The sequence below is a fragment of the Silurus aristotelis genome (genome assembly GCF_946808225.1).
Source record: "Silurus aristotelis genome assembly, chromosome: 3".
Lineage (NCBI taxonomy): Eukaryota > Metazoa > Chordata > Actinopteri > Siluriformes > Siluridae > Silurus > Silurus aristotelis.
In genome coordinates, this window is record NC_139576.1 from 13,330,519 (window position 1) to 13,345,137 (window position 14,619).

Here is a 14,619-nt window from a genome sequence, read left to right on the forward strand (position 1 = left end):
AATTGTGTATCAATTGTCTATTAAATTTGTAGATGGTATACGTTTAAAAGTGTCAACAAACATTTTAATCAAGGTGGCCAATCGATTGCTTCGGCCTTTACTGACTGGCGCACATGTGGGCCTTGTGTGTTGTGTGGATGATAGAATGCTCTTAAGAATATAAAGTGAATTGATGCTGAATAAACTGAAACAACAGCTGTAAAGGTAAGCTGAATCAGTAATCGGTTGAAATTAGGACTTTTTAATATATGCATATCTTATATATAAATCTAGCGAATTAGAAAAAAATGATTGTTTGTCGTTATCACGTGGCAGATCACTTTTTAGCTTCGAGACCTGACCACTACATTCTGCCCTACTGCATATTTACACAGGCTTAAAAGACGTTATTAAATAATAATGGTTATTTAAGTGATTAAAAGTAGTTCCTTGGTATAGAATATAACTCTGTATTGAGTTACTACTACTGAAAGCAATTCCAGATACTGTATCTGGTCAAACTCATATGCTGAAGTTAGATGCATTGATCTGATATCTAGCTAAAATTGTTTATGAATCTTTAATTAACCCACTATTTGTATTATAACTGGGAAAGATTGTGTTTTTCCTGCCCAGGTTAGAGGATAGTGTTGGCCATGGGCTTGACTAAGCAGTACCTGCGCTACGTTGCCAGCGCTGTGTTTGGTCTGATCGGCAGTCAGAAGGCGAACGTGGTGTTTGTGCGGCTGAAGGGAGGAGAGCAGGGCCGCTATGTGGCGGTAGGAGCCTGCGAGCATGTGTTCATATGGGACGTGCGGAAAGCTGAGAAGGTAAAAGGTCCCCAGTCTAGGAGATTTGACCAATGTGTTTATCTGTTTATATCGTTTTCATCTTAAACCAAGTAGGCTTTTATTGTCATTCCAACCATACAGAGTAGAGTACACAGTAAAATAAAAAAGCGTTCCCCAAGGACCAATTAATCAAGAATAAGTAACACAAAACCCACACAACATAAAGTGCACACGAAGGCACTGCAGAAGCAACAAGTACAGTAGATTTGTGTTGCTGCAAATGAAATGTCCATATAATAATAAATAGCTTACATATAATCACTGAATTTTGTGCAAAACAGCATTTTTGTTCTGACAGTTAATTTGTTTGATAATTTGTGTCAGTCCAGTACCTTTGTATTGAGTATTCATATGGCTTATGGAAAGAAACTGTTAAAACATGAGGGACCGACTGTTTTGGTATCTCTTTTGAGATGGCAGAAGAGTAGAGTGTGTGTGTGTGTGTGAGAGAGAGCAGCCACAACACTGTTGGCTTTGCAGATCTTCATGTCTTTCTCCCTCCATCATGGACCTTTACACTACACGCTTCATCCCCAAAGCTACCAGCATACCAATCTTCAGACATGCCACATCATTCCAAGAAATGATTTCTGTAGAAGTTTGATGATCTGAAGTTAAATTTGAGTTTTTCATAATTGGATTTTTTCACATACATTTATCCTGTCATGGGATGGTGGATGTTTGCACAATGCAGTAGTTCTTCGTTTAGTTATCTTATCTACAGTTTTTACTGATAGCCACTAGACTGATTCCAAACACAATAATTAGAAGAAACAATTATTCCTGAAATATGAGTTACAGCACTGATACTGCATCCCTGGAGCATTGAGGGTTAAAGGCTCAAGGGCCCAACAGTTGCAGCTTGGCAGTGTTCGGGTTTGAACCCCTGGCCTTTTGATCAGTCACTCAGAACCTTGAACCATTAAGGCTAAAGTAAATTCATCAGGGTACAACAATGTAATCAAATCAGCATGCGTGATACAAACATGCGGTTTATACCCTGTAAAATCGCCAATGCACACAGTGCAGGTCTTTATGTACAAGGGCCTGTTATTTTGCACATCATCACATCCAAGAACAAATGACACATTCAAGATTAACTATTTGTGGTTATTATGTTCTGGCTTATTTTGTTTTTCGAACATACATCTAAATTGTTTGCTACAATTGCACATTCGTGCATCCTTTAAAATGACCATAAATACAGATACTCTAGACCATGATTAACAATGCTGTGAATGGCTGGTCAGTGGTACACTGGCTAATGAGCTTAGTTTTAATGTCAGAGCCATCACCAGACCCACTAGAACTTGGGAACAAGTAAACATATAAGATATTATATTCTAAGTATAGTTATAGTTATAGCTTTTAACAATAGCCATTGTCTTAGTTCAGCTTTACATAAATATATACAAGAACATTCTACGAAAATACAAATGGTTTGAAATTATAATTATTTTGTACTTCACAAATTAAACTTATTAAGGCCCAACAATTCAATGAGGTAAATGATTCCTCATGAAAAATAAACCTTTTCAAAAGTAAAATGTTGTCCTGCACTAAAGGATCCATTCCCCAGTGATATAAACATTCCACATGTGTGCTAGAATTTGGTCATATTTGTGGTCCTGCACACTGAATCCACAGATTTCATTGCTAGGTGTAAAAGTTGTTTGTTTTTCTATACAGCTGCAGTTGGCAGTCAGCTGATTTGCTCACATTCAGTTTGACTCTTTTATTTCCTTAGGTTCTAATTCTTGAGGGTAAGAAGCATGAGGTGACGTATCTCTGCCCCTCTCCTGATGGTATCCACATTGCGGTGGGTTACGAGGATGGCGGTGTGCGTATCTTCAGCCTTTTAAATGGTGAAAGCAACATTTCGTTTAATGGACACAAATCTGCTGTCACAGTCATGCGTTATGACACCCTGGGAGCGCGACTTGTTACCGGTTCCAAGGTGAGAGAAAAAATTTGCGGCAAGCAAATAACATATTCATAGTGCTGTGCTTAAAACGATTATGCTTAAATAATGCTCGTTTTTTTTCCTTTCTGTAGGACACGGATGTGATTGTGTGGGACATAATAAACGAGTGTGGTTTGTACAGGCTGAAAGGACACAAAGATGCCATTACACAAGCTTTGCTCTTAAAGGACAAAAATTTGCTGGTCACAAGGTTTGTCAGATTGATTTTTTTATTTTTATTTCAGCAACTTAAGGCCAGGGGTTATTGGCCAGTATATTTGTGGTTTATTTCTTGTTTTTATAAACAACTCAAATTACTGGTACTATTGCCCTCTTTTACCTCAGCTCAAAGGACAGCTTTGTAAAATGGTGGGATTTGGACACCCAGCACTGCTTTAAGACAATGGTCGGCCACCGCAGTGAGGTGAGCAGCATTACTCCTTAGCACTCGTCAAACAAGTTAAACATCAGCAGCTATTTTGAGACTATTTAATGTCCAAATTCTAGTGTCAAAAAGTACTTGTATTATTGCTGTTTATATAGATAGTATTAAGTCCTGTATTAGGAGTTGTGATTAAGGTCATTGCTGACCTGCTGTTTTCTTTAGGTGTGGGGAATGGTTCTGTTGAATCAGGAGCACAGGCTGCTAACTGGCTCTGCTGACAGTGAACTCCGAGCTTGGGATATCGATTACCTAGAGGAGGTAAACAAGTTATTAAATCAACTGTGTCTTAAACAGTTTTATAGGTTTTGGGTTGGTCTACGGAAAAGATAAAACATACAGCCAAACTTAATTTTAAGTAAAACCAATAAGACATCAATTATCCATAACCATACAATACAGCATAGTATCAGCTGCTTTTCCTTCAAATGTTCTTAAATATTATGAGCACAAAACTTGAATAATTGTTGTCTAGTGGTTTACACAACCAAAAAGTAATTGTGTAGTTGAATCTGTGAAACCACAATACTTAAATATATTATTAATGTTTTAAATTGACACTGATTTAATTGTGGTATTTCACCATCTTTTCTCAGGGTAAAGAAGCAGGAGAGCCACAGGAGAAGAAAGGAAAGAATGTCTTTGTTGGTGTTGATGATGATGATGATGACGATGATGAACAGAAGGGTCCCAATGAAGAGCCAGAAGATGTAATACCCCACTACTTATGATGGCACTGTTCATTTACAAATGTAGCTTATAACAATGGCAGATTTGCTAAATTCAGGCAGGTTCTTTGTGTAACAAGATTGTGTTAGAAGAATGTCTCTCACAGCACATTTTTTTTTTTTTTGTCTTATCTTACAGAGAATTCTCAGCTGTAAGAAAGCTGGCTCTGTTCTGAGAGACGCCAGAGACCGGGTCGTGTCCTTGATTGCCGATCCCAAAGCTAAAGTCTTGGCATGCCATGTACGTCTTTTCTGTAAAGGTGAATTTAAAATTTGAAATCTATTTCATATGTTTTTGATTGTTCCAAACAATTATATCTGTAGGGCCTTGACAGCACTTTGGAGCTCTTTGCCGTGCTGTCAGAGGAAGAAATTCAGAAGAAAATACAAAGAAAGCTGAAAAAGGCGAAGAAGAAGGCCAAGTATGTAACCTGGATTTGAAAACATGCACCAAATAAATTCATCCAGTATCGTTAAATTTGTTGATATCTGGTGTTTCTGCATCAGGTCACAGGACGGTGGCGCTGATGAAGCAGATGTAGCCGTGGGGCGAAAGCTGACGGATGAGATCCAAAAACTGGCCAGTATAAAGGCCTCCTCTAAGATCAGGTTATTGCTCTTTAGTGTTACATTTATTATTTAAACTTGTACTGCTCAAGATTCACGTATTTTAGAGTTGTTAACAATGTTTTTCTCAGGTCGGTGGACTGTCTTATGTCTCCTAATGGTGAGATGAAAGTGGCTCTGCTGCTGCAGAATAACACAATAGAGACTTACAGTGTGAAGACAACAGAGAAGAGCCCTACAGGCACCAAGACATCTCGACTCACCCTGGGTGGCCACCGCACAGACGCCAGAACACTGTCTTTTAGCTCGGACAACATTGCGATCTTGTCTGCATCTGGAGACACGGTCAAAGTCTGGAACAGGTCAGTCTAAGGACATCTAAGACACACTTAAATAAAATTTTAGTTTACTCTTTAAAAAAAAAAAAAAAAAAAGATTCTGCTGAAGAAACCATCATGCACATATTTATAATTTTTTTTATCATTGTATTTAGTTTTTTTGTGTGTTTAAAAAGACATCTTTTCTATTCCAGGGCCACTTTGCAGGTGATCCGTACCATGGCGTGTGAATATGCGCTTTGCTCACTGTTCGTGCCTGGAGATAGACAGATCGTTGTAGGAACTAAGGTATATCACATCAACCTTTTCATATGATTAGTTAAGGTTGAGGGATGCAGGATTGTAGATATTGTTTCAGTGCCTTTAATAGTCTGTTTTTCTTTTGTAGAGTGGAAAGATTCAGATTTTTGATTTGGCATCAGGCAGCCTGCTGGAGACTACAGAAGCTCATGAGGGAGCTCTGTGGTCCATCTGTCTCTCACCTGATCAGGTACTACAGTAGAGACTAGAGCACTTTAGCACATTACTGTCTAATGTCTTTAATGGTTACATTTGAATTTGTACCTAACAAAAATGAGCACTATATTGATCTGAAGCTTCACCTTTCTTAGTAAACGCCCAAGACATGGTTTGCCAGAGAGGCCTTTTACTACACTGTATGTAGTAAATGTGACAAGCATAATGCATAAATGAGCAGGCAAACGAGTAATAAAGTGGGCAGTAATGAATATGCTCACTGTATAGGACATTACAAACTTGTGGAATAGATTGAGCCTCCCCAACAGACCCAATTTGAAGTTTCTCCACAAAATAGGCCTAAATGTTAACTATTTGAAAGTAATAAAACTTAAGACAAAGATATTACTGTTTATACTTAAATACAAAGAACATAAAATATAACATCTTGTAATATCCAGATGACAAAAAGAAAAGCCACAAGCTACAGCTTTAGTGTGCTATTAATGTGGCATGAATTCCAATGAGTACCATTGTTTAAATTGAAATTCCCCTTAGCTGCTGTTTTGATGAAGAGCACTGTCAAACACACATGCCTACATCAGCACCACTTGCTTTTCCATTGTCTCCTTTTAATTGGTCAAACTATAATAAATAAACTTGACTTAATGTAAGAAAATATTATTTTATGTTTACCATTTTGCTAAATTTCAAAGTCTGTGTTCAGAGGGGAATTGTAACTGGAGGAGCTGACAAGATGGTGAAATTCTGGGACTTTGAGCTCATAAAGGACAATGAATCAACCAACAAGTGAGGAAAGCTGTCTGCTTACCATAACCGTGTGTTTGTTAATGAAGGTTTAGTGTGTAATTGCTTTGTGTATATTACTGCAGGAGACTGACTGTGAAACACACTCGCACACTAAGGTTGGATGAGGACATACTGTGTGTGCGCTTCAGTCCTGATCAGAGACTGTTGGCAGTCTCTCTTCTCGACTGCACTGTGAAGATTTTCTACACAGACACACTAAAGGTATTCTGTAGACGCCATTCCATATGAACACTGTTGATGCTTCTGTGTGTTATTCATGCAATTAATGAAGACCTCTGCACTGATTTAAAAATGACAGAACTGTTTCTTTCTCTAGTTTTTCCTGTCTCTTTATGGACATAAACTGCCTGTGCTGTGCTTGGACATTTCACATGTAAGTTTTCTGTACAATGTCAATTGAACTTGTCCCTACATGGTCATATGATAATAATTAGTCCAGTATTTGATCATATTAGTTAACATATGTCTATATGTATATTTATTGTGTATTATAAAGGACCCATCATAGGTATTGCATTTCACAATTTCTTTTATTAATCGGCAGGCCCACCTGATACACCAAACTGTGTTTTCCCTTTTTTTTCCCCTTGTGTGCTCATTCGCTAAGCTAATTAACCAATCCGAGTTCTCTTTCTCACCGACGAGCTCTGCCTCCGATTCAACATGCAGAAACGCAGAATTGCAAAAACCACCCAACATTTTCTCAATGGCCGACCGTCAGCTTGGTGTATAACGTGCTTGAAGTTCTTATCATTTGTTCTTAATCTAACCTTATATTTTTCATTGGTTAAATATGATACTACTTTTGTCGAGAGAAAGAGAATAACATTTCGGAACTGTACAGTATTGTTCGCGATCCTTCAACCAGCTGTAGTTTAGGCTACAGGCAGGCACAGGTAACAAAACCTGGTAACATGTGTAGTGTTTGGAGAGGCTTGTGTTGTTCAATAAATGGTTAATTTATGCAATTTTCTGCATCACATCTTTATTAATTATCTGTATGAATTTATGTGATAAAGGGGGAGAATCACGTCATATCGGCATACATCAGCTGTCCTGATTTCTAAATATCAGCCTTAGCCGAGAAAAATGTGTGTGTATGTGTATATATATATATATATATATATATATATATATATATATATATATATATATATATATATATATATATATATATATATATATATATATATATATATATATATATAATGTGTGTGTGTGTGTGTATGGGTATGTTGGTTCATTATAAATGCTCATTCTGATTTCATACCTGTTCTTATTTAAATTGTGTTTTAGGATAGTGCACTGATCGCCACTGGATCAGCAGACAGAAATGTAAAGGTCTGGGGTTTGGACTTTGGTGACTGCCATCGTTCAATGTTTGCTCATGATGACAGGTACTAGATGTTTTTGTTGCTTATACAATATTGAATTTCTCGTTTTACTGTAAGAATAGCAATGGCACATAAAGATCTGGCTTACACCTGATAGGTTGGTACATGTCTTTACAGTTTAGACTGTTTTAGTTAGTGATACCTTTTTTCTGCTTTATTGGTGAAAACACGGATGATCAGTCAAGTTTTTATTGTAATTTTTAAACCTATATAGCTGATGTAGTACATGGTGAAATTAGACAACGTTCCCCCAGAACCGTGGTGCTACATTAAACAACATAAGGCTACATAACAGAACACAGAGTTAAGGACTGAAGTAATTGTCCTCACTACATAAAGTGCATCGTGTGCAACCTTGTGCAAACAGTGCAAGACAAAAGACAACACGACAGTTTAGAACAAATACACAAAATAGCACCATACAGTACAATGTGCAAAAGGGAACTGGATACAGGAGTGTATTGTGAATAAACCCAAAAGGTTGTGCAAAACAGGAATAGCATCAGTCAAATGATGTCATCCCAGATGCTTAATATTTGCCTCCTTCTCTCTTTTGCTTTCTTCTTCTCTCTTTCCAGTGTAATGTTCCTTCAGTTCGTCCCCAAAACACATCTGTTCTTCACAGCGGGAAAGGACAGAAAGATCAAACAGTGGGATGCTGACAAGTTTGAACACATTCAGACCCTGGAGGTGATTTTTTTTTTTTTTTCTGACAAAACTGACCATTTCTTTTTATATGTATGACAAAATGTGTGTTATGAACAGAACCCGGTCTATAGTCAGCAAAGGTTTTGTATTATGAAAACCGGATATTTTTCTATTAAACCATGGTCTAATTAAAATGCATGAAAACACATTTTCAGAGGCATGTATACTTCTTAACATTTGACTTCTAAGCATTTGTTCCTCAGGGACATCATTGTGAAGTATGGTGCCTGGCCATTAGTCCCAATGGAGACCACATTGTTTCCTCCTCTCATGATAAGTCCCTCAGGCTTTGGGAAAGAACCAAGGAGCCTATCATTCTAGAGGAGGAGAAAGAAATGGTGAGTGGCTATAACAGATCTTGGGAACCTGGTAACACTACATAGCTATGCTAATAATGGCAATACAGTGCAGGCCTTAACTCTCGACAACTTTAAAAATGTTGATGAACAGCACTAACCCATCCTAAACATTTCAAATATTCTGTATATTTGAATTTTCCCAGGAAAGAGAGGCAGAGTTTGAGGAATCTTTAGCCAAAGGAGAAGAGCCTGTGGTATGTAGGGGACTTGGTCCTTACAGATTGTTAATCTAAGTAATTCTCTTACTTAGAAACATGAGCAGGTATATCACCTGGTTCGTTTGTTTCTATTTGTTTCAGGTCCCTGGCGAGGCCAGAGGTGAGGCCGAGCCTGCAGGGAAGAAGACTATAGAGACTGTCAAAGCTGTGAGTTACTCAGCTTTTGGCTATTTATGAAGATTAAATCTCTATCTCTCGTTTGTTTTGAGTAATATCTTCAAAAATCCTTCCAGGCGGAGCGTATAATGGAAGCACTGGAGCTCTACAGAGAGGAGAGCAAGAAGCTGGAGGAACACAAGGCTGCCTGTGATGTGGCAGGAAAGGAGGTGTGATATGTCTTCTATTCTAATAGAGCTGTAACATTATGATGGATCTTTGCATCATGACATCACATTCTAAGTTAAAGAGTTAGGGCACATTAAAACAAGATACTGACAAACAATATATACAGTGAGGAAAATAAGTATTTGAACACCCTGCTATTTTGCAAGTTCTCCCACTTAGAAATCATGGAGGGGTCTGAAATTGTCATCGTAGGTGCATGTTCACTGTGAAAGACATTTAAAAAAAAAAAAAAAATCCAGAAATCACAATATATGATTTTTAAACTATTTATTTGTATGATACAGCTGCAAATAAGTATTTGAACACCTGTCTATCAGCTAGAATTCTGACCCTCAAAGACCTGTTAGTCTGCCTTTAAAATGTCCACCTCCACTACATTTATTATCCTAAATTAGATGCACCTGTTTGAGGTCGTTAGCTGCATAAAGACACCTGTCCACCCCATACAATCAGTAAGAATCCAACAACTAACATGGCCAAGACCAAAGAGCTGTCCAAAGACACTAGAGACAAAATTGTACACCTCCACAAGGCTGGAAAGGGCTACGGGGAAATTGCCAAGCAATTGGAAATGGAACCACCATTTCCAAGGTTACTGTTGGTAATACACTAAGACGTCATGGTTTGAAATCATGCATGGCACGGAAGGTTCACCTGCTTAAACCAGCACATGTCCAGGCACGTCTTAAGTTTGCCAATGACCATTTGGATGATCCAGAGGAGTCATGGGAGAATCATGTGGTCAGATGAGACCAAAATAAAACTTTTGGGTCATAATTCCACTAAACGTGTTTGGAGGAAGAAGAATGATGAGTACCATCCCAAGAACACCATCCCTACTGTGAAGCATGGGGGTGGTAGCATCATGCTTTGGGGGTGTTTTTCTGCACATGGGACAGGGCGACTGCACTGTATTAAGGAGAGGATGACCGGGGCCATGCATTGCGAGATTTTGGGGAACAACCTCCTTCCCTCAGTTAGAGCATTGAAGATGGGTCGAGGCTGGGTCTTCCAACATGACAATGACCCGAAGCACACAGCCAGGATAACCAAGGAGTGGCTCTGTAAGAAGCATATCAAGGTTCTGGTGTGGCCTAGCCAGTCTCCAGACCTAAACCCAATAGAGAATCTTTGGAGGGAGCTCAAACTCCGTGTTTCTCAGCGACAGGCCAGAAACCTGACTGATCTAGTGAAGATCTGTGTGGAGGAGTGGGCCAAAATCCCTCCTGCAGTGTGTGCAAACCTGGTGAAAAACTACAGGAAACATTTGACCTCTGTAATTGCAAACAAAGGCTCCTGTACCAAATATTAACATTGACTTTCTCAGGTGTTCAAATACTTATTTGCAGCTGTATCATACAAATAAATAGTTTAAAAATCATATATTGTGATTTCTGGATTTTTTTTTATTTTTTTTTTATTTTTATTTTTTAAGATTATATCTCTCACAGTGGACATGCACCTACGATGACAATTTCAGACCCCTCCATGATTTCTAAGTGGGAGAGCTTGCAAAATAGCAGGGTGTTCAAATACTTATTTTCCTCACTGTAGTTTAAGGTAGAGGGTGGAATGCAATTTTAGATCTCTGAAGCCTCTGATATAAAACAGACTGAAAGGTTTACTTGCCTCTTTTTTTTTTTTCTAAACCTTAAATAAACAAATTAAATTTGTTAGCTTGTTAGACTCACACTCTTGGTCTCTGTTTCACTGGCTCTGTTAACAAAGTTTTGCGGTTGTTTATGTTCCATAGCAGGGCAGGGCACAAGATTGGTTGACTATCTGTCCTACTTTTGTATAGTTTGTCAACTTGGGTAGCTCACATGTAGCTTGAAATGACCATTCTGCTGTGTACCAGTGTACGATTAAGTCTGTAAAATAGATATGACTCCTGATATTTCTTCATTACATAAAACCCGTTGTTTCATAGGAATCAACATTAGACGGATTTGTTTTTTGTTGCACTTCTGTGTATAAACCAATGGCTCTTTATATTTTGAGCTCTTGCTTAAAATGCAGTGTTTATCTGTCACAACCAAACCAGAATGTTTATATCCAGTGTTTATCTGGAGCAGATAATGTGAAACAGGTTTGACATCACATCACATGTCCTTGATTCCCTGCACATGCTCATGTACACCCTCTTCTCTGAATATTAAACTCTAAATGTTGCAGTTTATATGATATGCAATATCTAGACGTTTCCAAATAAAAATGTTAATATTTAATCGCGATTAATCGCATGATTGTCACGAGCTAACTTCTAAATAATCAGAGCTTAATCGCACATTTATCTGTTCTAAATGTACCTTAATTTAATACTTTTCAAGTTTTTAATACAGTGGAACCTCGGAGCTCGCGGCCTCAGCGCTCGCGACCTCGCATGCTCGCGACTTTAATTCCGACCGGCGACTCTCATTCAGATCGGCTCGTGATCAACCGCGAGCTGCTCAAAACGCTAGTTTTAACATTTCTAATCAAGGTTTATCTCATTAAAATTGTCTAATAATTAAGTGTTATGGAGTGAAATAGTGTGACCATAACATATAGGGGCGTATCAAAAGGTCGCGAAAATTCGGAACTCGCGACCGGTCTTGGTCCCTAACCCTCGCGAGCTCTGAGGTTCCACTGTACTCCAATTAACATAGTCATGGACAAATATGGATGCTTGAGGCAAATGTATGTTTATTATTAGTGAACGCATACTTAACATAGAGCATGAAAACATTGAAAATATTCTTGTAAATGTTTTCAAGTAATTATAGTGCTTTAAAATTATGTAAATCATTAGGACTCCTTCCTAACTAGGACATGTTTCCACAAAGACGGTTGTAATTGCCACGTGTGCATCATAGCTTTTTTTTGGTGCTTGATTTAAGACTTGGCGCACAAATGTTTAGTGATTACAAATAATCTTTCTGTGGAGTTTATCATTTTTTTTTTATATCGGAGTAAAGAAAGGACGTCGTGAATAAATGTGTGTTGCGTTGAAGATTTTAATTTCGCCTCTTTTATATTTATTTAGATTTTTAATGGGATGATTTTCAAACAGAAATGCACGCTAGTTTAAACACGCATTAATAAAGTTAGTGCCGTTAAAATAAATTTGCGTTAACGCGTTAATTTGGACATTCTGACATTTCTTTCATTTGTATGGTAATGCTGGGCTTGTACATTACCCTTTTGATAAACTGACTTTTCTTTTGCAGTTACCTCCACCAGCGATGAACCCAATTCTTCTGGCTTATGGAAGTATCTCGGTAAGAAAACGCATTCTGAAATTCTTGTACTACACACTGATTCTGTGAATTGTGTTTTGATTTTTATAACACACAAAAAAAAGTGTATTAGTGCTTTTAGTATATAGACATAGAGACACTGTGGTATATTTAAACGTTCAAGTAATTACTGAAGCAAACAAGGATGTTGACTTAAAATAAAATGAGCGAGTTCCTGTATTAGTGCTATAATAACAAGCTTGTTGTATGGCCCACAGCCTTCTCGCTATGTTTTGGATGTTATAAAGAAAGTCCGTTCCAGGTAAGGACACATTTCTTAAAATCGTCATACGTCAATCAAGCTATATATCTTATGTTTCACATATCCTAATGATTTCCGCAAACTGAAAAACTCTTTTTACTTATTACATGTACATTACAGCATAATTAAATTAATTCTTCACATATCCCTGCGATGTTAGGAAGCTGGGGTCAGAGAGCAGGTTCAGCTATAATATTGAGCCCCTGGAGCACAGAGGGTTAAGGGCCCTTGCTCTAGGGCCCAAGAGTGGCAGCTTGGTGATTCTGGGACTTGAATCCCTGACCTTCCCCTAGTGTTTATACACTGGTGTACACTTTTTACATGAGGGGGGACTATTAGTTGAATGTTACATGACTAAGTGAATGAGTTAAGATGTAAAATGTTAAAAACTACAAAGCTACATCTAGCTTGTGGTCCACCATAAAGTATTCAATAAATAGGCCACAGGTCAGTAGAATTTAGGCTCCCCTTTAGGAATTTCTATGATGTAATTGTAAACCCTTTTCTATAGATTTGTCAAGTCAGGAAGCTTTTGTCATTTTAACCATTTAAAGCTTATGCAGTACACAGTGAAATTAAACATTTCTCCATTTATGTTACATCTCTAACATCAAGCTTGAGCTCTATAGTTATAGATGAGTAGTGGTGATGAAATTATGTTCTGCCTTTCAGCGAGTTGGAGGTGTCTCTACTTGTGCTGCCATTTCCGTATATCTCTGATCTGCTCTCGCTCTTAAACACCTACATGCAACAGGGCCTGGAGGTTGAACTGGTCTGCCGATGCCTGTTCTTCTTGCTCAGGTATTTCTTTAGCTCCGTTTACACAAGGTTCTGAAGTGGTTTTTAAACTGAAAAACTGGAAAGTGTTTCCTGGACTTTTTTTTTTTTTTTTTTATATGGTTGGATTAATCAATTTTGCCGTCATGGTAACAAACTCCTGCTTGTAAATAAATTATTTATGTCACTTGCGTACAACATGCCATTGTGCAAAGGTATTTCACTAGTACATTTCAAAAGATATTTTATGTGTAATTCAGAATTATGCTTATTATTTTGTTCAAGAATCCACTTTGGACAGATCACCAGTAACCAAATGCTGCTGTCAGTTATTGATGAGCTGAGGACAAACACAATCTCCAAGATGAAGGAGATCAGGGTAAGTATGTTCCACCTGCAGCAAGTTTGACCATCTCCATTAGATCGTCAACATTCCTCACTCTTTCTCCATGTCTCAGGATGTGCTGGGTTTCAACAGTGCAGGACTTCAGTTTCTTCAGCGGGAGATTGAGAGCAAAGAAGATGTGATGTTCTTCGCTGATGCCACGGATCGCTTTGAGGAGAAGAAGAGAAAGAGAAGAAAGAGAGAACGGGCCATACTGACCATCACATAAACCAGTTCAAAGAAAACAACCACCACACACCCCAAAAAAGTCATCATGGACTCTCCATAATACCTCCTTGGTTTCATAAGATCTCAAGATGTCATATTTAGTCTTTTTATAGGCTTGGATGTGATTTGTTTCTACTTTTCTCTAAATGATTTCATTCACAAGCTCCACTGCCTGTGTCTTTTTATTGTTCATCATTTCTACATACCAGTTTTACATAAATCATTGGAGGAGCCTATAGTTAATAAATATTATCCACAGTGTGCAGAAATTGGAGCATTTTAGCATCTAGAAAGATTTCTGGTTAAGTAAAAGGAGATTGGACAGGTGGTGATATATGGTCTTTTTTTTCTTTATTTCTTTACTGCTTGTCTGGTACCATTGCTCACTAGAGTGCATTCAGCTATGAAGTGGTGATGTCGACTGTGGATTCAGGGGGGGGGGCACGGCATGTTGGAGCTGTCACCAGAGCAGAGGACCACCACTGCGATTTTTCATCATATTAATAGGAA

At 38.0% G+C, this 14,619-nt stretch overlaps 1 protein-coding gene across 1 annotated transcript; it reads left to right on the plus strand.

The window, feature by feature from the left end:
* Positions 1 to 66: 66 nt before the first annotated feature.
* On the plus strand, positions 67 to 14,271 carry wdr3 (WD repeat domain 3). The gene is made up of 27 exons (XM_083538174.1): positions 67 to 204; positions 616 to 809; positions 2,578 to 2,787; positions 2,886 to 3,004; positions 3,139 to 3,217; positions 3,401 to 3,496; positions 3,832 to 3,945; positions 4,103 to 4,204; positions 4,288 to 4,385; positions 4,471 to 4,572; positions 4,662 to 4,892; positions 5,063 to 5,156; positions 5,257 to 5,358; positions 6,052 to 6,134; positions 6,218 to 6,356; positions 6,472 to 6,528; positions 7,452 to 7,552; positions 8,128 to 8,239; positions 8,461 to 8,595; positions 8,760 to 8,810; positions 8,916 to 8,981; positions 9,068 to 9,160; positions 12,389 to 12,439; positions 12,676 to 12,719; positions 13,392 to 13,520; positions 13,782 to 13,875; positions 13,955 to 14,271. Exons 2-27 carry the CDS (start codon positions 636 to 638, stop codon positions 14,108 to 14,110), a joined length of 2,832 nt encoding a protein of 943 aa, XP_083394300.1. The 5' UTR covers positions 67 to 204; positions 616 to 635; the 3' UTR covers positions 14,111 to 14,271.
* The last annotated feature ends 348 nt before the right edge of the window (positions 14,272 to 14,619 follow it).

Bases quoted from the DNA above. Each gene is read 5' to 3' on its own strand.
- wdr3 (XM_083538174.1), top strand. From the start codon at position 636: ATGGGCTTGACTAAGCAGTACCTGCGCTACGTTGCCAGCGCTGTGTTT. The intron at 4,386-4,470 runs GTATGTAACCTG...TTTCTGCATCAG, and splicing joins AAGGCGAAGAAGAAGGCCAA to GTCACAGGACGGTGGCGCTG. The intron at 6,529-7,451 runs GTAAGTTTTCTG...ATTGTGTTTTAG, and splicing joins TGTGCTTGGACATTTCACAT to GATAGTGCACTGATCGCCAC.